This window comes from Erpetoichthys calabaricus, chromosome 11 (genome assembly GCF_900747795.2).
Source record: "Erpetoichthys calabaricus chromosome 11, fErpCal1.3, whole genome shotgun sequence".
NCBI lineage: Eukaryota > Metazoa > Chordata > Cladistia > Polypteriformes > Polypteridae > Erpetoichthys > Erpetoichthys calabaricus.
This window is the reverse complement of record NC_041404.2, coordinates 55641689-55664320: the sequence shown is the minus strand read 5'-3', so window position 1 is coordinate 55664320 and position 22632 is coordinate 55641689. Positions and strand designations below refer to the sequence as shown.

Below are 22632 nucleotides of genomic sequence, written 5' to 3'. Positions count from 1 at the left end.
AACTAACAAAGAATTTTCTCCCTGCCAGGTAGGATTCAAACCAGTTTAAGACACTGCCAGAGAGGCCCACCCATTGACTAAGGCGATTCTTAAGAATATTATGATCAATAGTGTCAAATGCGGCACTCAAATCTAAGAGGATGAGAACAGATAAATGGCCTCTGTCTGCATTTACCCGCAAGTCATTTACTACTTTAACGAGTGCAGTTTCTGTGCTGTGATTTGTTCTAAAACCTGACTGAAATTTATCAAGAATAGCATGTTTATTGAGGTGCTCATTTAACTGCATAATGACTGCCTTCTCTAGAATTTTACTTAAGAAAGGCAGGTTAGAGATGGGTCTATAATTTTCAAGAGAAGAGGGGTCGAGATTATTTTTCTTAAGTAGGGGTTTAACTACCGCAGTCTTAAGACAGTCTGGGAAGACCCCCGTATCTAATGACGAATTTACTATGTCAAGAACATTATCAATAAGCACACCCGATACTTCTTTGAAAAAATTTGTTGGTATTGGGTCAAGGGCACAGGTGGATGGTTTCATTTGAGAAATTATTTTATGTAAATCAGGTAAATCTATCCTAGTGAAAGACTCTAATTTATTTATTATGGAGTACTGGGGTTTCGGGGGATCCTTAGTGTTGGGGAGATATACTATGTTATTTCTAATATTAATTTTTTGATTGAAAAATACAGCGATAGCCTCACAGGTTTTACTGGAAGTACTTAGAAGGCATTCCTTTGAGTTACCTGGGTTTAACAGATGATCAATTGTCGAAAATAACACTCTGGGATTACTAGCATTGTTATTTATAATCTTAGAGAAATAGCAGCGCCTCTCAAGACGGACTGTGTTATTGTATTCTGTTATTTTAACTTTTAATATCTCATAGTCAATAGTTAGTTTAGTCTTCCTCCATTTACGCTCAGCTCTACGGCATGTTCTCTTTAAATCAGACACTCTTTGGGTCTTCCAAGGTATAACAATGCTAGAAGATTTTTTAACTGTCTTTTCAGGTGCAACTATGTCAACAGCAGCCCTCACTTTAGTATTAAATCTTTCCACCTTACTATTTACATTCTCCTCGCTATTATAGTTGGCACTATAAACGGACTGATTGGTTAGAATGTTTGTAAGTTTTAAAGTTGCTGATGAGTCAAAGAAGCGTTTTTTAACAATATGCTTCTCATGAGTGTTTTCTATCATTATTTCTATATTAAAAAGTAGAAGAAAATGGTCTGAAAGACCCGTATCAATGACCTGCTTTATATCAACTTTTAGTCCTTTAGTAATTACTAAGTCTAACGTATGACCTGCTTTATGTGTAGGCTGATTAACGAGCTGTCTCAAATCAAAAGAGTCCAGGAGGTTCATAAATTCTTTTACTTTTTGGTCACATTGATTATCTACATGAAAATTAAAGTCGCCGACTATTAAGAGTGCGTCATAGTTCGTAATTAAGATTGACATCAAGTCAGAGAATTCCTCAAAGAAAGACGCGTTGAATTTAGGAGGTCTATACACGGATAATACTAGAACGTGAGAATCTCCCTGAATAACAATGGCGAGATACTCAAAAGACTTGAACTTACCAAAACTGATATTTTTACATTTTAACCTGCTAGAGTAAATGTTTGCTAGCCCTCCACCTCTCTTTCCTTGGCGATCAGCACGAGTAAAACTGTAATCCGGAGGCGCAGATTCGATTAAAACAGCTGCGCCATCTGAGCTAAGCCACGTTTCACTTAGTGCAATAAAATCTATTTTTTTTTCACTAATAATGTCGTTGATAAAAAACGTCTTGTTAGTTAAAGCTCTAATATTTAATAGTGCCATATTCAATGTTTCGGAGGAGCAGAGATGAATACTATGTGCGTTATTGATATAGGGAACAGGAGTTAAGTTATTTTTATTAGCGCCGCTCTGCGTGTATTTTTTATTTAATCTATGATCTGTTTTTACAGTTTTAATACATTGTTCATCTAAAGTAGTAACTTTAATTAAATTATTGGCGTTTATGCCATATTGCCTAGATTTTCTATGTGCATTAAGATTGGTTATTACAGTATTTATGTTGCGCACTTTTATGGAAGATTTTTTTAAACAATTATTATGACCAAACACAGGAGTGGCATTTCGGAAGGGGTTAAAAGCAGAGATAGATAGTCAAGATAAACGAATTACCTTCGCTATGTTTTCGGAGAGGACCCGGGCGCCGAAGCTGTTCGGATGCAGGCCATCTCGCTTGCAGAAGTTTGACAAACTTTTTGCGGTGTTTGGTGAGGTGTTGCGTGCTGGCACATGAGGCTCAGTCGTGCGTATCCCATGACGCTGGAGGAGGGTTACAGTTAGCAGGCGGGGCTCTGTTTTGCGTGTGTGTGTATTCCATGGTTGGAAAAGCAGCCGGAACTGAAAAGAACAATGAAAAGTCAACGTGGCTCAGAGGTGCATGTGGACTGTAGCAGAGACGAAAGCGACTGAGGCGGTGTTTAGTGAGGTGCTGCGTGCCTCAAGAGCAAGGGTGGACTCGGGAGGAGGGTTAGAGTTGGTGGGCGGGGCTCTGTGAGTTGGCGGGCGTGGCTCTGTCTTGCATCTTGCCTGCCATGGTCGGCTGCTTTAGTGAGTTATATATATAGATTCTCATTCATTTAATTTGTGCACTGGTTCATTACCTGAGAACGAAATCATATGATTTTCATTCATTTAATTTGCGAATGAATCACACAAGTTAAGTTCATTTGATCTATGAATGAGTTACACGATTCTTGTTCATTTGATTTGTGGAACTGGCTCATTACCTGAGAATGAGTCCATGATTCTCATTCATTTGATTGACAAAGAAAATCACAAAAGATAGAGCCACACAATTCATTTTCACTTACGATTCTTGAACTTAATGTCATTTTTTTAATTATGCATTGTCACACTTTATGCTTTCAAAGAGGTTAATATTATACAATATGAATTACCAGCATGTCTACTGTCTATATACAAAATCCTAAGCCTAAAAGTGCAACGGTGATGTTTTTATGTCACGTTTTTTGTCACACTTTAAATCGGGCTTATTTTAAAACCTACATATATATGTTTGGTATAATTTTTTCAGAGTTTATCGAACTTTAATGTGATGTTGTTAAATTTTCAGATTCTTATTCCATTTTTAAATTATAAACTAAAAAATATCAAGAACTCATGTCCCACGAGACAAGACTTTGTGCCAAAAGATTTAACCACGCCCGGGGCCGGAAATAAAACACAAAGAGTAGGACAGCTGATGTAAATGCTTTTAAATGTTCGAAGCACCGCACAAGATGCACGTGGCACGGCAGCAGCAGCAAGCCAGCAGCTGATCGAGCAAAGGAAAGGTAAAAAAAAAAACTATTTGCTTCCCATTGTATCACTGTTTAAGAGGGGGATTCGGAGGAGCAACCGCGTCTCCTTGGGGTGCGTTCTGCCCCTCTCTTCACAACGTGAGTGGCAGAGACGTGAAGCGAACAGGGTGGAACCCCCTAATTTAAAATATAATAAAAATAAATTAAATAAATAATAGTTTGCAATTCATTCCAGGGAGACCCATGAAAGGTTTTGTTTTTCAAATCTGTAAAGTGACTCGAAGTGCTCTTCACTAGCACCTTAATGCACACGCCAGAAGACTCAGTAGTTAATTCTGCTAACACACAATTCCAGCACTCTCAATTTGAATGCCACAATGCCATGTGGTTTTTGCATGTTCTGCCAGTGCTCCAAAAGATAACTGGCTACTCTGAATGGGAGCTGTGATGCACCGGCACTCCATGCAGGGTTGGTTCCTGCCTTGAGCCTGATGCTGCTGGGAAAGTCTCTGACCCACCGTGACACTAAATTGGATTTATATTAATGTAATTGATGTGCTTTTGTGTTTTGGACTGACCATCCATTTTCCATTTCTAGCTGTTAAAATAGTTGTAAGGGTGTAGACTTAGAATTCCCAGGGAAAAAGGATATTCTGGGCAAGTTGAGGGGATAAGGGAAATGGTGAGGATTGAGCATTCACAGGTTATGTGTGTTAGTTTACCGTACTTTTAAAAATGCATTTTACTTTAACAGAAACTTGAGGTGTATTTTATGATTTTTTTTTATTTTAAATTGTATATTTGTTTTCTTCATGATGTAGAAACTTGTAAGGTGACTATGAAAACAAAAATCAAAGGATGTAAAAATATAATCTTCATGAGCACTGCAGTCATTTCCACTAAAGGGCGGTGACTTCACAGATAAAAGCAAGGAAATCTTTAGTCAATTGACTCTGGAAGGGGTGAAGCACAAATCGGCTACCTTATCTGTGGTCTGGGGGTGTCACCAGAGCCAAGCGTTTGAAGTGCCTGTCAGCAGACCTCTATAAGAGAAACAGACACGTTACGAGAGAGAGCTGACATCCGAAACTATGAGGTCACACTTTAGAGAAGTAAAATCTGTTCAAAGCGGGCTTTGGAGTCCACCCACCTAATGGCCTCTCCAGGGGGGTTTGGGGGGTGCCGCACTGGGCGATAGCCTTCAGGTGATGTTTGCACAGTGTTTTGGGTTGAAATCACCAAGGGGGACACACACTCAATGAAACAATCCAGAGCCATTAATAGTGGGAATTACCACACTGCATTAAACAGCCAAGTGTCCGTCAGCTTCATTGTTTAAAATATGATCAACTCTCTGTTAAAGAGCCCTATTCATTATTTCAACCAGGAACTTGTGGGGGGTCTTAGTCCAGCATTGGTTACCACACTAAGTGACAAAAACCCCAGTGATGGCTCTACATCCACCCATTCAGTATTACACTCGCTTGCTCTGATTCCGAGTTAGGTAGCTGATTCTCCCAATAAGAATATAGGAGAGCCTCTCTGGGGAGCAGGGACTTGGGTTATTGTGGTTTTACAATGCCGAATATAAACACGGTTACATTGCTCATACACACAACAACTCCACAGAATAAAACCAAACCAATCCAGCCTTCAAAGCCACTTTATATAATAAGACGTTTTATAACTTGTGTACTTTCAGACACCTTATGCACATGCTGGAGGTAAATTGCTACGTCACAATGCTATCTCAGACCACATTGACAGCCACTGCTTACACATACGATAACTTAATTGGATTAAGAAGCCCTTTACAACCTCACAGATCATATTTTATTTATGCTGCTGAATGCAGCGCCTATGCTAGCCTAGCTGGCACATGTACCATTTTCAAAGTCTTTGTTTTTTGGTAATTATAATGTGGAATTTCATTATGCTTACCAATAATGAATTGTACTTTATGGGCTTTTAATTCTGCGTGCAGCATATAGTCTTTGTTTTACACTGCTGCAAGGTTGGATTCTTTTTCAGAATGCTATAACCCAAGTCTTCTGCTATGCCTTTACTAGAGGTGAAAGGTTAAGTCAAACATATATATATTTGAAAGCGACCAGGCTAGCTTTGTTATTGTATACCTAAGCAAAACAATTCATGAGAATAATTAATTAATCAGTTTGTGGTGTCATAAACTGAAGTCGCATGATATATTCCTTTTTAAGGACTAATTAATCATTTCAACAAATATTATACATCCCACTGCTGACACCATAAACTATGGCGGAAAAAGTGAGCCACATTAGACAATTATGAAACAGTAGGCCTTTTCTTCTAGTGTGTCGATGAATTCAAGACTAAAGGCCTTAAATCAATCGACATACTCTAATAAAAGACCTCCTGTGTGATAATTGTCTAATGTGGCTCACTTTTTCTTCCACAATATAATGAGTAATATCTCCGTTGTCCCGCACAGGAAATAGGTCATCTGTATCCACATGTTTGGAATATCAATCTGTTGTTCTCTGAACCAAATGCCTCTTTTTTCAGAAGCTTAAATTCAGTCTGAGGTTCTCAGTTAAATGATCACAGATGTGTAGTGCTATTGATGGATTATGCACGTGACTAAAGCAAGTCATCTCAGAATTACATGTCTTGGTATTATGCTCACACCACTCCAAGTTCATCAGTTTTGTTTCATAATCACAGAATATCTGATTGGTCTGATATTGCCTGTATAGACTTGAATTGGTGATTCTGAATACATTGAAGGATGTTCACTCCAAAGTGCTCTTTCTGCAATAGTGATGGGCATTTTGATTGGCTTTACTGATTCTTTTGATTCATTTCTAAGTTTAGACATCTGGCAATTACAGTATGTAAAGTTTTGTTTCCCTTCTGATTGCAACAAAAATATATAATTTAATAATGCACAGATAATTTTATGTGTGTATATACAGTATGTATGTGTATGTGTGTGTGTATATATATATATATATATATATATATATATATATATATATATATATATAATCCTAAATTGGCCGTAGTGTGTGGTTTGTGTGTTTTTTCCTGTCTTGCGCCCTGCAGTTTAATGTAGTTTAGCATCTAAACACACAGTCCAAATAGTAGAGTAAGGTGCAATAGATAGTGGGTGCAAATAGTACATTAAAGTGCCATAAACAGTAAGGAACAATAATACAGCATACAAATGAGAATATATATCTATATGATATTTGAATTTACAGATAGTAGTATATGCAAGGAAGAGTAAATAGATATGAATACTGATCAGTCAGTAAATGTACAAGATGTGATGCTGTTAGCCCATTGCAGACACTGTCTATGCTGGAGTATGTGAATGGGATTAATAAAGTATCTCTATCTATCTATCTATCTATCTATCTATCTATCTATCTATCTATCTATCTATCTATCTATCTATCTATCTATCTATCTATCTATCTATCTATCTATCTATCTATCTATCTATCTATCTATCTATCTAGTTGGCAGCAGCACAACATTAAAACCACCTGCCTAATATCATGAAAGTCCTCCTTGTGCCACCAAAACAGCTGTGACCTGTTGAGGAGTGGACTGCCCAAGACCTCCAAAGATGTCCTCTGGAGTCTAGCACCAAGACATTAGCAGCAGATCCTATAAGTCCTATATTGCCTTCTTCCCATAGTGTATTCTGCTGCCATCTCTGTGAGTGAGAAAACTTTGTCAAGTCCAGGTACAAATTCTCTTCTGGATTGAGTTCTTATTACAGGACATTCACATTGCCTGCTACACAGATATATCCCTACAGTCCGATGCTTCCACCACTTTAATTCATGGTAAAGGCAGTGTGCTTTTGATTATCTGCAGTGCAATATACCATTTAGTCCGATGGCCTAAACTGTCCATTTTGGCCTCAACAGACTGTTGTACATTCTTTTAGTCTCCTATGAGTCTCCTGTGTGTCTTCAGATGAGATGTCTTCTGTGGCTTTTCCCTCCACCATTCTCCCATAAAGCTGTGACGGTTGAAGGACCTGGGCAACAGTTGTTGTCTGCACTCTCTCTTAAATGTCAGCCACTGTACCTTGTGACTAATTCAGAGTTCTTCAAGGTCTGTCATTCATCTTCTCCAGTTTTTTTGGATGGCCTGCTCTAGCAGATCTACAGCTTCACCACACTCATTCCATTTCTTAATGACTGGTTTAACTGACTATTCATTGACTTGAAGGCTGAGTCTATCCCAGCAGTAATGAGTAGAAGCCAACAAATAACCTTGAATATAGTCCCTGAACATTAGAGCACCCACTCCTGCATACACCCATGGGGGTTAATTTGAACTTGCTCATTCACCCAGTACACACAGTTTTGCAGAAAATGGTGCAACTAGATAAAGAGTTTACACTGGCCTTAGGAGAACATGCAAAATCCACACTCATAGTACCTAGGCATGGATTTGAACCCAGCCTGCTGGAGTTGTATGGTAAAAGCGTTCATCGCTGTGCACACTCCACTTGTGTTTTCATGCCTGAAATGACGGGCAGGGGCAGTACTCTAGTGCCCTCTACAGGCCATCTGCCCTGATTATCTTTTTGGCACTCTGTCGTACAATTTCCACATGTGCCTTTTGGCCAGGGGACCAACACCATTATTCTTGACTCCAGCTGACCCCAGTCGTCCACAGCCATATCTCACAAACCAAAACAAGAATTGAATAATATTTATATTTACAACAGAAAAGAAGCCACTATGTCACATGTGAAGAATGTAAATAGCCATCTCCATGGCTGTCCAGAAGAAGGCCGTTATTTTCAGATGTTCAACAGGATGTTTCTCTTTTACACTGAAGGCCTTGTGCAGCTCTGCCACAATTCTTACCGTCTGTCACTGGATATCAGCTGAGGCTCAAAATGAAAAAAAGTCGCAGCTTCATTTCATCGCAATCTCAAGACTTTTGCCATTATGGTCCTGTGTTCTTCATAACAGGTTTATTGTACCAGATAATTAAAACCATAAGAGACAAGATGTTTCTATTCATGGCTCCTCCTCCTGCCCAAGTGGCACTAAATGATGTGTGAAATCAAATATGGTCATCCCAAGGAGAGCCCACGGGATCGATGACTTGGTGGTTTATTATGAAATGTCGCCTACGGTGCTTTTCTATTTTGGTTTTAACCCTAATTGTGAAGTGAAATGTCGCCTACAGTGCTTTTCTATTTTGGTTTTATCCTTCATTGTGAAGCTATTGTGGTTTATGGAATGTGCTGACTGGCAGAGAGTGAATTCTGCTATGTGCCCATCACTGCCAGAGATTAAGTCCACAGTCTTCACCCTGGCCAGGAAAGAGATGAAGGGAATGCGTTTTTGTATCTTTTTGAAGGGGCCATCTCAAATATTAATTTGTATCAAAAAATGTGCTTAGTTTAAACAGGAGCCTTCAGTACTCGTGCACATCCTTAATTTGGAAATGAGGGGCATGGTGTGGGGAGTCGTGGTGAGTTAACCACTTTCAAGTTCAGTGAAAACACAGGAAGGTTAGAAATTTCCGCAAACTCGGAGAAATGCATTGAAGCCAATAGGAAAGGGGACACTGGAATAGTTTTGAATCGATTATAATGGTGCAGTGGTCTTTCAAGTGTCCCCTGACGGATAGGGAAGTGTCTGCCAACTATGTAGAACCAATGACTGTGACCAAAATTGTGACTTAACTATGCAGGAATGATTATTGTGGGCAAAAATGTGACCTGTGCTTTGAAGCAACAATGCTAACCACTGCATATCATGCCTACCTGAGATAATGTTATATGTTATTCTCAGAGTCCATGATACTTTGAGTACTTTACCTCTCTGTCTGTCTCCTGATTTCCAATCGCCATGACTAACTAACACCCTTTGAGACTGTGATGCAATGAATCAGTGTTACATACCCGTCACTATCTGGTCAGTGCCACATAGCGAGGATCATAACATGCTTAATTCAGCAGTAAAAACATAACATACAGTAAAACAAATTCAGAACACCAAAGTATCATCATAATGTTCTCAGTATGGTCAGCTAATGTACCCCTCAAATGAAAATACTGTGAGTTTGTTTTGAAACACATGCAGGTTGTGACCCCGATCAGGTAGTGACATCATGCAATCATGTATACGCTGTAAATTATTCATGAATACGCAAAGCAGATCAGGCAGTTCTGTAAAGTGTGAGTTGGAACAGGCTTACCGTACACATGCGTGAAAGTCAATGTAACCACACCACATGCACTTCAGAAAAGGTCATCCACCTCTACGAAATGCTTGAGTTACTGCTGGAAGAGGTGTTGGTGATGATGATTATTATTATTACTAGGGGGTTCCCCCCCTGCTCGCTTCACTTGCCAACCCCAGCGGCCTGCGCTGTGCGTCTCTGCTGCTCAGGTTGTGAAGAGAGGGGGCTTAACGCACCCCGAGGAGACGCAGTTGCTCCTCCAGAACCCCCTCTTAAATGATGATACAATGTGAAACAAATAGTGGTTTTTTTTTAACTCCTCTTTGCTCAATCCTGCTGCTGCCGTGCCATGTGAGCTGCATCTCGCATGACGTTTCAAACTTTAAAAAGCCTGTACAGCAGCTGTCCTACTCTTTGTCTTTTATTTCCGGCCCCAGGCTCGGTTAAATCTTTTGGCACAAAGTCTTGTCTCACGGGACGCAAGTTCTTGATATTTTTTAGTTTATAATTTAAAAACAGAATGAGAATCTGAAAATCTATCAACATCACATTAAAGTTCGATAAATTCTGAAAGGAATGATACCAAACATATATATGTAGGTTTTAAATTAAGCCCGATTTAAAGCGTGTCAAAAAACGTGACATAAAATCGTTGCACTTTTAGGCTTAGGATTTTATATAGAGAGAGTAGATTAATGCAGATCAGTAAGGTAGCACAAGTAGTAACATCCCCAGCCAACATTGGTTGCTACAGCTCTGTGATGTCATGTTGGCCTTGCAAAGGATCAATGAGGTGGAAAAAAAACAGTTTTTCTAAGCTGATCACACAGTGAATTTCCAGGGAAAAATTTTATTAAACAAGAACACCAATGAATCCAGCAAATATACTTTGGCGAATTTCAACGATCAACACTAGTGGTGAGCGTTGCTACCAAAAATAACAGGGCCTCGTGTTTCATTCTCAGGCAGTGCATGCACATGTTCTCTTCGGGTTTCTGATACCTTCTGCCTCCTTCTAAAGATGTGCAGTCTGTGTTAACTGGTAGGACTGACTTTGTCCAATGTGGGTGTACAACTGTGCGTATCCTATGATTATTTACAGTCAAAACATTTGGGAGACAGAATTTTAGTGAGTGGGACCATGTGATGAGACATAGTCAAAAACACGGCAAAAAAAAAAATCTTTCCGCTCTATCTCCAAACCCAATAGAAACCCAAAAATAGTTGCCAAAAAATGTTTTTGCTTGAGAAAATTGTGAGCTAGTCTTTTAGAGGTTCATCCACACTGTTGGATAATTATGTTGGTAAATGGTCTGACTTTTATATGGTTGAGTCTCTAACATTACGAATAGAGTATTTCGAATGGCCGTGCTGGTATAGCAGCATTGTCACTGGGAAAAAAGGTTATGCCTGAGAAATCCATCATGGCATCTTATAAAGGCCAAAAATAAGTTAACACTTATATACAGAAAAGCCAAATACCACTGACTCACTCATCATGAAATCATCCGAACCATGAGGACTTGGGACTTGAAATTTGGAATGCAGGTTTGCCCTTGACTCATAGGTGCTCGCTCGAAATTTGAAAAAATTCGTAGTCCAAGCACGTTCTGTCTGTGTCTGTCTGCTTTATGTCTGTCCGCTTTTCACAAGAGAATTACTTAATGGTTTAGATCTGGTTGTTTTCTATAATTTGCTTGAACTTTCCAGTTGATTTTGCGACTTCTCTTATTGCGCTAAGTGCCATAGTTCACTTGCGGTACCAATGTATTTATGCAAATCCAACAGAGTGGCTGTGGGCCGAGAGCAGGGGTACGGGGCCTTCCTCATTCACTTGCCAGCCTCTGTTCGAGTTGGTCTACGTCTCGCCATGTGTCGCCATGTGACCACTGTAGAAAAGGCGCTATATAGGCGCCTGACCCGGCACAGAAGGACACAGAGGCACGTATAAAACACAAGGACTTTTTATTTTTCTTCTTCACACGTGGGCGCACGTCTTCCCCGTGACCCACAGGCAATACACAGTCCCAAAAGCACTCTTTTCCACACCAACAACAACAGCACTCTTTTCTCACACCACTCTTCTGCAAGCTTCGTCTCCTTCCTCCCAACAAGTGGTGGTGGCTGGTCCTTTTTATATCCCACCCGGAAGCGTTCCAGGTGCTTGATCACCTGGTCCTAATTGCATTTCCGGGTGGGGCTGAAGATTCGACCAGCCGGGCTGCAGACTCCATGCAGCTCCCCCTAGCGGCCATCCGAGCCCCCAACCAGGCTGTGGAGGACTCCATCTCCCATGGAGCCATGCGCTAGGCTGGGGGATCACCGTCCGCCAGGGACACTACCACCAACCGTCCCGGGGGAGGTATTGAGCTGTCCATGGTGGCTCCCCCGGAACAGATGCAGCAGGGGCGTCCCTGCCGGGCATGAGACCCGGGTGTCCTTCACACCACGTATTGGAGTAAGGATTTTTTGCATAATGAATGAAGAAAAAATATCTGTTTGAGACTTCTGTCTATCTATCTATAGTGCCTTTCCTGTCTATCTATCTATCTATCTATCTATCTATCTATCTATCTATCTATCTATCTATCTATCTATCTATCTATCTATCTATCTATCTATCTATCTATCTATGTCTCGCCACGTGTTGGAGTGCACCTCGCCTCCACTTAGCTAGCGATACCTGTTTGTTCAGCAGACATTATCACCTACAGATTGTTAAGGATTAACGTTTGACGTTTTTGAGAGAGAGATCAGAGCTACGTGTGTTTTAGAAGGTAGCTGCCGATTGCCAGAGATATCACGGCCACGTGCTTTTCTCCCCACACGTGGAACACTCTCCCATCAGAGCTGAACACGATCAGATACAGTGCCAACGTCTATTTGATTTTTAAAGTTTGTACTGTTTCATTACTATGTGGGGACAGCCACGGGGTACAGATAGTAAATTAATATTATTTTTTAAATGGACTTGAAATTTGAAATCCCCACTTTCAGAAGCCCCACATAAGTACAACAATGATTGTAAAAGGCGTAAATAGAATTTTAGAAAAAATAAAAAAACAAAAATCCTGTCCAGGATTGATTCCTTCCTTCCACGCAGTGCTGCTAGTGTAAGACTTCGACACCATGCGGCACTGTATTGGAATAAGAATTTTTGAAAGATGCCTGAATGAATGAATGGGCAGGTGGATGACTGAAATTGTCCACTTGGGGAGTGACTGAGGGTGTTTACTTAAATGTACGATGTTATCGACTAGAATCTCTTCCAGGGTCAACACTGCCTTGTACCCAATACTTTTGGAATAAGACCTCAAGGGCTTGTGTCTCTGTGTTGTAAATGAGTGAATGGATGAATGAATGAAATTGTTTACTTATGACTCATTGTATGCATTTGCATAATTATAACTTAACCATTTATAATTATAACTTGGCAGACCTTCCAGGGTCGGTTCCTGTCTTGCTCACAATGCTACTTGAATAAAACACTAATGCCATATTTTAATAAGAAGGTTTGTAAAAATGAATAAATGAAGGAATGAATGAAATTGTCAGTTTGTGGCTAATTGCAGTTAGTTGCATAATTGTATCCTGTCAATTAAAAATTATAACCTGACAATTCTTCAAGGTTTGGTTCCTGCCTTCACAAAACAACTGTTGGAATAAGACTCCAGTCCCATGTGACCCTGTATTATAGTAAGCATATCTGGAAGTAAATGAATGAATGAAATTGTTCAGTTGACTGATGGTTGCCATTTGCATAAGTATACCGTCTAATGAACTAGCAGCTGTGCTGAGGTGGATTCTTGCCTTGTCTCCAGTCATGCTGGGATAGGAATTCTACACCATGTGACCCTGTCTTGGAATAAACACTTTGCAAAAAATGAATGAAAAAGTGAATGAATAAAATTGTCCACTGCTGACTAATTTTGATAATTTGCATAATTATAACCAGGCAGGTATTCCAGGTTTGGCTCCTGCTTTGCACATAAATCCACTGGCATAAAACTCCAATGCCATTTGACCGTGTATTGAATTAAGCAGGTTTGGAAAATGAATGAATGAATGAAATTGTTTAGTTGAAGGACTAGGGCAATTTCCATCAATCAATCAATCAATCAATCAATCAAATTGTCACTTTTTTACTAATTATGGGTATTTGCTTAATTCTAACCTTGCAGTGTTTACGGTGTTGGTTCCTGCTTTGCAAACAATGCTGGTGGGATAAGCATCCAATCCCATCGGACCATGTATTATATTGAGTAGATTTATATAATTAATTAATTCATTCATTCATTAATTAATTAAATTGTTCAGTTGACTGACTGTGGTCATTTGCCTACGTACAGTCATTGTAGGAATTGGCATAATTAAAACCTAGCAGGTGTTCCAGGGTTGGTTCGTGCCTTGCACACAGTGCCGATGTCATTACACTCCAATGCCATATAAACCTGTATAATAAGAAGCAAATTTTGAAAATTAATGAATGAGTGATCTTGTTCATTTGACTGGCCGAGGTTGTTTGCATCAGTACCCTCTTACGGACTGCCAACTCTACCGGAGTCGGTTCTTGTCTTGTGTCCAATCCTGTGTGGAGACTGGCCCGGACACAGACAGGTAGACATTGTTAGAAGCACCACACACATTTATTTACACAATATTATTTACAGTAAAAAACACAGCACACAACCCACTTTCACCCCCAAAGTACAGGCCTCTATGTAATGCCTCTGTTCAGGTGTGCCTCCACTCCTTTCCTCCCGAGCGCTTGCCTTCTTCCTCCTGACTCCAGCCATCGAATGGAGGGAGGCGGCCCCTTTTAAACCCACCAGGATGCGCTCCAGGTGCCTCCCAATGAGCGCCTTCCGGCACTCCCTGGTGTAACAGAAGTGCCGGCTGTGCACCCGGAAGCACTCTGGGTGTCCCTGGTCTTCTTCCCCCCAGCACTTCCATGTGTGGTGGAAGTGCTGAGGGCCAGGGCTCCTCAGGCATCAGGGCGCCCCCTGGCGGTGACCACAAGCCCCTATAGGGTTGAGCTTCCACGCTCCTTTCCCGTGGTCCCTAAAGCCATCTATCTATCTATCTATCTATCTATCTATCTATCTATCTATCTATCTATCTATCTATCTATCTATCTATCTATCTATCTATCTATCTATCTATCTATCTATCTATCTATCTATCTATCTATCTATTTCAGGCATTTACCTAATTATAACCTGGCTGATCTTCCAGTATTTGTTTCTGCCTTGCACTCCAATGCTCTTTCACCCTTTATTATAACAAGCAAATTTGGAACAAGCAGAACGAATGAAATTGCACAGTTGATTTTGACTCAGGATGTTTCATTGAGCATACCCTGTGATGGACTGATATCTAATTTAGGGTTTGTCCTTGCCATGTGCTGATACTGGTTCTTGCTCTTCTTCATAATTTCGCCAGAATTGATGGATGATTGTTTCTTTCTAGCAGCATTATTGCATTGCAGATGACAAAGGGCTGTAATCAGAAACAGATTGACTAGCCCCTGCTCTAATCACTAATTCAGATTTCATATTCTTACCTCACATTTTTCCTTAACTCACATATGAACAAGGAGCGAGGCAGGGGGGCTGGCGGTCTTCAAGCATTGGTCTGTTACTGTTTCTGAATGTCGTCCCGCACATCCGGGAGACTGTTAAGATTTATTTCCAATGGGCAGAGCTTCAAACAAGCTTTTAACTAATGATTTCCTTATATTAGCAAATTAAAGATGCAAAAAAAAAAAGTTAAAGATAGATTACATATTTTTTGGCAAAAGCTGAGATTTTGGCTGATAGGTGATTGTTAAAAGTTCTGAAAAAGAACCTCGTGATGATGTCATGTTTCAGGGTTGAATTTCGTGGCTGTTTTGTTTGAGACAGTCGGTGTTCATTATTTCTGACACACATTCCTTCTAAGCTAAAGGCATTGTGGCCTAGTCGCTAAGGCATTGGACCGTACCTTACAATACATGAGAAATTTGACAGACGAGAGAAGACAATTCAGTCTGTTTATCGCTCGCTTTGTTTAGCCAGTAGCTAAGATGTCCCAATATCTCATCCAGATTCTTCTTAATGGTTGTTAAGGTTTTTGCCTCTGTCTCAGTTGTTTGCTCCAAAGTCCCACAATTCTTTGTGTAACGAAGTGCTTCCTGGCTTCAGTCCTAAATGCACTTCCCCTTAATTTCCAACAGGCGTACTTGACTATGTGATTCACTGTTTTGCCAAAAGAATTCGTCTGGATCTACTTTATCAATGCCTTTGAGAATTCTGAAGACCTGGATAAGGTCCTGATTTAAACTAAACATTCATTCTGGTGCCCACATAACCAGCCTCACCATTTTGGATACATAACCACTGCGCCTGTTATGCCGCTTAGTTAGAAAAATTTCCGACCAGGTGTATCTCCAAATCTGACGTCATTTTTGCCATGCAGCCCTTGCGCCCAGCATGAACATGTCAAGTATAAACTAATCTTAATCCTTCTTTCTATGCATCTCCACATGCTCTCATCTGCCCACCTGACTGCCACTTCTCACTGCTATAATTCAGGTAAAAGTAAGCACCATCTCCATAAGATGATCCAAGCCAGGATGCCAGTTTACAGCATTGCAGTGCCTGCTCACACACACAAACCCATAGTGCGAATGTATCTAATCAACACATAACCTTAGTGTTATATTGTAATATTCTTAAGCCCACTTCCAATTCAGTGTCACGGGGTCTAGAACCTATGCCAGTAGCATTGGGAGAATGGCAATAATGAATCCTAGATGGGGCATAAGTTCATTGCTGGGCCACAAACAATTACCAGGTGAGAGACTCAGACTCATTACACAGGATCAGTGAGGCAGCCATGCTAATCACTGCACCACCATGCCTCCCTTTTTTAATGGAGGCATCTGTAAATACTGGAAAAATGATAATCTTGTCATCCGGAGTTACAAAGAGTGATCTGAAATTGCCTTGTTTTGAAATTTTCCCACAGCCAAAAACACTTGACTTCTGACTAGAGAGTGAGTTGAACTTTCATCCCATTGTGTTTCTGACAAATATAATTAATGTGTCACATCTACATTGGACTAGACCTATCATGTCTTCCATTCAGCAGACCACCAATGCTTTGTTAATGTCTTCAGAAAGTGTGAATCATACCATATGGTCGCTGTCATTTGCTTTTTCATTCGGGTTAGTGATGAGCTTAAGGAACGGCCACATTTCTCAGGGATTTCCACGAATGATGCTGCCCAGATGCATTTGAGATCCAGGACAGTACTACCCTAACTTCCAGACCACAGTTCCCATGAACCCCTGCAGGTGTCCAATTGACACTTAACATATCGGGGATAGAAATGCTCCTGGCCTCTGGCTTCTGCTTGCCCATCCCTGGAACTTTCCATCTTGTCCAGAGGTTATGTTGTCCTGCCGAGATGCCAGTCTGTCCTCCATGGCTCGCATAGCTATCTTTCTGTCTAACTGTCTATCTGTCTGTCCATCCGTCCCTCACATCAACTGTTAGTTCTCACCAAGAGCTATTAGAATATTCATGGGTGTATGCTCATTTTCTTTGTGGACTTTGCATGCATTTCCCCCCAGTATTTATGTGGGTTTTCTTCCCACATTCCAAAACAGGAGCACATTAAGTTAACTGATGACTCTGCAATGTGAATGAGCCCTACAACTGACTCGTGCCTCATCTAAGGTTGGGTCCTACTTTCAACTTGAGACTGCCTTGATAGGCACCAGCCTCCCACAGCCATAAATTGTTTTATATGGTGCAGTAAGGATGTTTTTTTTATGTTAGAAGTAGTAAGGCCCGAGAGCAGTAAAATGTTACGACAACATTGCCCTGTCAAAACACATGAGTATGTTATGTAGCCTTGCAGCCACCCAGACTGGAGTCACCTATTCTGGAAGCATTCAGGTGTCATTAGATGATGAGTGGGACAGCTGCCTTCAAGATCTGCCATAAAAAATAAATAAATAAATAAATAAAAAAGATCACCTCAAGGGAATTTCAATTGGCATTTTCCTGTAAAGTGCCAGCAGGTGCCCTAGGCATTATTTATTTTAAAGGTAGAAGTTGTGTGAACAAAAGCAGACATGTAAAAAAAAAAAAGCCATGTTGTGGCAAAGGTCACACTGTGCTGCTCCAAGGGACATCTGCTTCACAGAAAGCTTGTTCCTGCTTGAAGGCAATAATGCATGGAGGCGGAGAGACCACCACATAAAAAAATGTCAGAAGGCTGCAATTTCCCCACCTCCCTTTAATTCTAATGAGATCATATTACCGGACGAGGAGGAATTTGTCCATTCATCTCTGGTTTGAAAAACCCAGGCAGCAGCACCCTGAGTGCCATTCATGAAGATGCACCATACACTTGCGCTATCCTGCCTTCAGACCCACCTTACTAGTCCTGCTTTATTTATATGAAAAACACAAATCCTCTTCACAACATAACATTCTCAAACCAGCGTAATCCAGTTCATCTATCTGTCATTCTGTTATATATTGCCATTCATTTCTATCTATCTATCTATCTATCTATCTATCTATCTATCTATCTATCTATCTATCTATCTATCTATCTATCTATCTATCTATCTATCTATCTATCTATCTATCTATCTATCTATCTATCCAAGTGTTATTGGCTGTTCTTCTAAAATTATATGTTCTATATTCTAAGTATATCTGGGAATGCTGGTTTCCATTACTCTGGGACATTTTTGGATTTAAAATAATTATAGAGCACAGTAATCATTTATTTATTAGCAAGTTCACAATGAAATGATAAAATTTTGTTTTACTTATGGGCACCACCATGTTTTGATTCCCATTTCCGGTTTCTGGCGGATGTTGTTTTGAAAGTCGCTACATCTTATGTCATCAGAGGATTGATTTAAATACTGGCATGACATTTAATTCATTATCTGTGATTTGGATATGAGCAAAATCAAACACAGAGAGAATTTCTCTTGTCTTATTTCTGGTTTTTGATCTTTCTGTTTTCCCTTGGATATTGATTTTGGGTTAGTGGTTAGGCTTTGGTGCAAAAGTAACATCATATCAGTTTTGACTTACTTCTGGTTAGGACTACATTTCATCTGATGGTCTTTATCCAGTCTTTGGGCAGAATACTAAGGACTTTATTTCAACCCATTGATCGCATCGTCTCTGTTAGTTTGTCTGTTTATTTGTTTGCTAATTATGTAAAAACATTTGAAGAGATTTTCTCAAAATTATGCCAGTAGCTTGCACAACTTACAATGTAGGCTATATACCTGTAATGTGTCCAACATTTTATCGGGGGAAGAGGTTAACAGAGGATTTCAACTCAAAAACTATACATTATTCCAAAATGGTTACATCAATGTTAATGAAATTTTACATGTATAATAAAGCTGATTCATCTTAAAGTCCAGGCTGTATGGCATTTTTCGAAAATTTCATTGAGATGGGCAGTTGTAATGGGGTGTGGCAAAAAATGCATCATTCCAAAATGGCTGAGTCATGAAATTTTACATGCATATTACTGCTGATGCTGGCTGAAATCTCAACTTTAAAGTCTTTGAAAAGTTCCATCGAGAAACAAGGTTATAAGAGGGGTGCCGGAAAACCTAAACTGCATTATGACACCAAAACAACTCAGTCAATGGTAAAGAATTTGGCATTTTGTTTAGGTTTGGCCCTACTTGCAGTCAAGGTTACATTCTGCATCAGTGATTCAATGGAAACGGTGGTAAGACCAAGTTGTGGTATAATGGGGGAACAACATAAAAATTGTGCATCTGTCATAAACTGTTTTACCTACTTTCACAAACTTATTGTTGATGCACTTTAAAATCTAGCCTTTCTGGAATTTCACAAATTTCATTGGCGAGCCATAATGGGAAGTCAACAGTCAGTCAGTCAGTCAGTCAGTCAGTCATTGTCCAACCCGCTATATCCCAACATAGGGTCACAGGGGTTTGCTGGAGCCAATCCCAGCCAGCACAGGGCACAAGGCAGGAACAAACCCCGGGCAGGGTGCCAGCCAATCGCAGGGCACACACACACACACCAAGCACACATTAGGGACAATTTAGGATCGCCAACGCACCTAACCTGCATGCCTTTGGACTGTGGGAGGAAACCCATGCAGACACGGGGAGAACATGCAAACTCCACGCAGGGAGGACCCGAGAGTGAACCCAGGTCTCCTTACTGCGAGGCAGCAGCGCTACCCACTGCGCCAGAAGTGGGATTTATACCTACAACCTCAAGGTCTGAAGTCCAACACCTTAGCCAGTGCACCATGCTGTCTTATACAGGTACACCAAGGCAGCTCCGGGTACTGTGGTCAGTCTAATTTAAATGAACTTCAGGGCTATATTGAACTCCATCCATCCATTATCCAACCCGCTATATCCGAACACAGGGTCATGGGGGTCTGCTGGAGCCAATCCCAGCCAACACAGGGCGCAAGGCAGGAACAAATCCCGGGCAGGGCACACACACACTAGGGACAATTTAGGATCGCCAGTGCACCTAACCTGCATGTCTTTGGACTGTGGGAGGAAAGCCACACAGACATGGGGAGAACATGCAGACTCCACTCAGGGAGGATCCGGGAAGCGAACCCAGTTCTCCTTACTGTGAGGCAGCAGCGCTACCCACTGCGCCACCGTACCGCCCTTGTATGGTTTTACCTGCAGAATCTGCTCATATTTTATTGTTACAACTATAAATGTAATGTGCAGGTTTGGTTAACTGGCAGTCGGACCGGTCTGAGTGTCTGTGGCATTGACCCCACTCAGGAGGGATTCCAGCATTGACAAAAGAAGCTTTGAGGATTTAAAATGGATGGATGGATGCAAGATGGAAGTTTCACCCTGAAGCATGGAACACCATTTAAATGTGTTTATTCATTTTTACTAAAAATCACGGTTTTTTAGGTTTGGCTCCTATACTGCTTTTGGCAACTTTGTTGGGACCTACTTTGGTTGCCATGGCCCGGTTTTGGTTGCCCTCACTGGGTGTCTTTTCTCATTGCTGTCAGAGAAAAACAAGATACCATTAGTGACAGCGCCCCCTCTCGCCCCGGTGTGGAGTCACATACCCAGTCGAGCCCTGAGGGTGATCCCCAGTGATACATATATGATACCCTATAAATGAGTGACAAATGAAGTTGCATCCATTTGGAGGACAGTGAATTAATTCATGGAGTATGTGTCAATATCCTGCAAGCGGAGAGGTGAAATTCTTCATAAGTTACAGGTTTTAAGGAATTAAACAATGCATTTAACTAAGAAAAGAGTCCCAGTGGTCTGCTCCAGAGCCCTGTCAAGTGTTGGCACATTCTCCTGATGTCCATGTGGAATTATATCCAGGTAATCTCATTTTCCTCTAACACCCCACAGATGTGTGTCTTAGGGCACTGGATGTGTGCCTATGTGTGCCCTGTGACGCACTGCCCAATTGGCTGATTTCTTCCTTCATCCTGGGATAGGATGCTGCACTATGTGCTGCACAACTCCGAAATTAACAAAGCATTTACACATAATGGATGGATGGATTTAATAATAGCCCGTTATTACATGTACATCACAAAACAGTTACATCTCATTTCAGTGCAAATGGCAGTGTGCATTTTCATATGCATTAAAGGTAGCAGACACTGCATCTATTTTCAATCCACATGTGAAATTCCGGCCTTGTGAAATTTATTGCTTTTTGAACGTGTTCCTAGAGTTTTCTCAAACTAAAAACATAATAACAGGTATAACAAATGAGCCAGTTGGGTTTTTTGGACAAGTTAATATTCAGTGGCTTGGAGAGCCCCCCAATTAAGAGCAATCAGCAAGTTTAGAAATGCATGCTTTATTTTTTCAGTTAATGTTTTGGGGAGGGGGTAACACCTGTTTTGAGGGCTTGCGAGTCCAGATGGTCTGAGGCAACCCAAAAAAACGCAGAACAGGACGGGACATCTGGAGAAACAAATAGTCCCACTGCTTATGCCTGTCAAGAAAAAGAAAGGCTTTGGTTTTGAGCAATCTGAGCAAAGAATTAATAAATAAATAATTACTGTTGTATTTTCAGGCCCTCCAGGGAAACGAGGAAAGACAGGAAGACGAGGTGATCCTGGTAAGTCATGTTTGTTTTATTTATTTATTTCTTTGAGAATTTGGGCTTTTAACAGGATTCTGAGTGTATTGCCTTTCACTTCAGATCTTAAGTAATGGCACTAATGTTTTTATAGGATGTGGATGCTCTGTTATTATTAAGCTGAGGTCAATCGGGGTGTCATTAGGTTTGGTTGTCCTTCTTTAGTCTTGGGTGGTAAGATAACAAATAAAAGAGGGTAGAATGAAGAGAGAAGCCACTTGGAAATGGATTTCAGCTGATGGCACATACAGCAGTAGGTTACTACTGAACTTGAGTCACAGATGACAGGGAATTCCACCATGGTTTTTAAGGAGCTCACCTGGTGCCCATTACAGCTAACTCAGCAGGAGATAGATAGATAGATAGATAGATAGATAGATAGATAGATAGATAGATAGATAGATAGATAGATAGATAGATAGATAGATAGATATGAAAGACAGTATATAATAGATAGATATGAAAGACAGTATATGATAGATAGATATGAAAGACGGTATATGATAGATCGATAGATCAATAGATCGATAGATAGATATGAAAGACAGTATATAATAGATTGATAGATAGATATGAAAGACAGTATATGATAGATAGATAGATAGATAGATAGATAGATAGATAGATAGATAGATAGATAGATAGATAGATAGATAGATAGATAGATAGATAGATAGATATGAAGAGAAGAGGTCATTCAGACCAGCAATATCATTCCCGCTCATCAGGACTGTCCAAAATAACATCAAGTCAAGATCTGAAAGTCCCTAAAGTCCTACAATCCACAATTTGCACAATTTATTTTAAAGTAACAAACTGGAATCCCCTGTACTAATTCCTTTTATAATTTTAAACACTTCAGTCACGTCCCCTCTTAATCTCCTTCTGCTTTCATGTGTATGCAAAACAAATAGATTTGAAAGACACTAT

The 22632-nt window shown here is 40.4% G+C and overlaps 1 protein-coding gene across 1 annotated transcript in view; it reads left to right on the top strand.

Moving 5' to 3' along the window:
- LOC127529688 (collagen alpha-1(XXV) chain-like) overlaps positions 1 to 22632 on the top strand; it is a 411846-nt gene that overhangs the window by 368880 nt on the left and 20334 nt on the right. The window contains exon 3 of the mRNA XM_051934239.1: positions 21637 to 21681. Coding sequence (XP_051790199.1) covers positions 21637 to 21681 — 45 coding nt within the window. The remainder of the gene's footprint in view (positions 1 to 21636; positions 21682 to 22632) is intronic.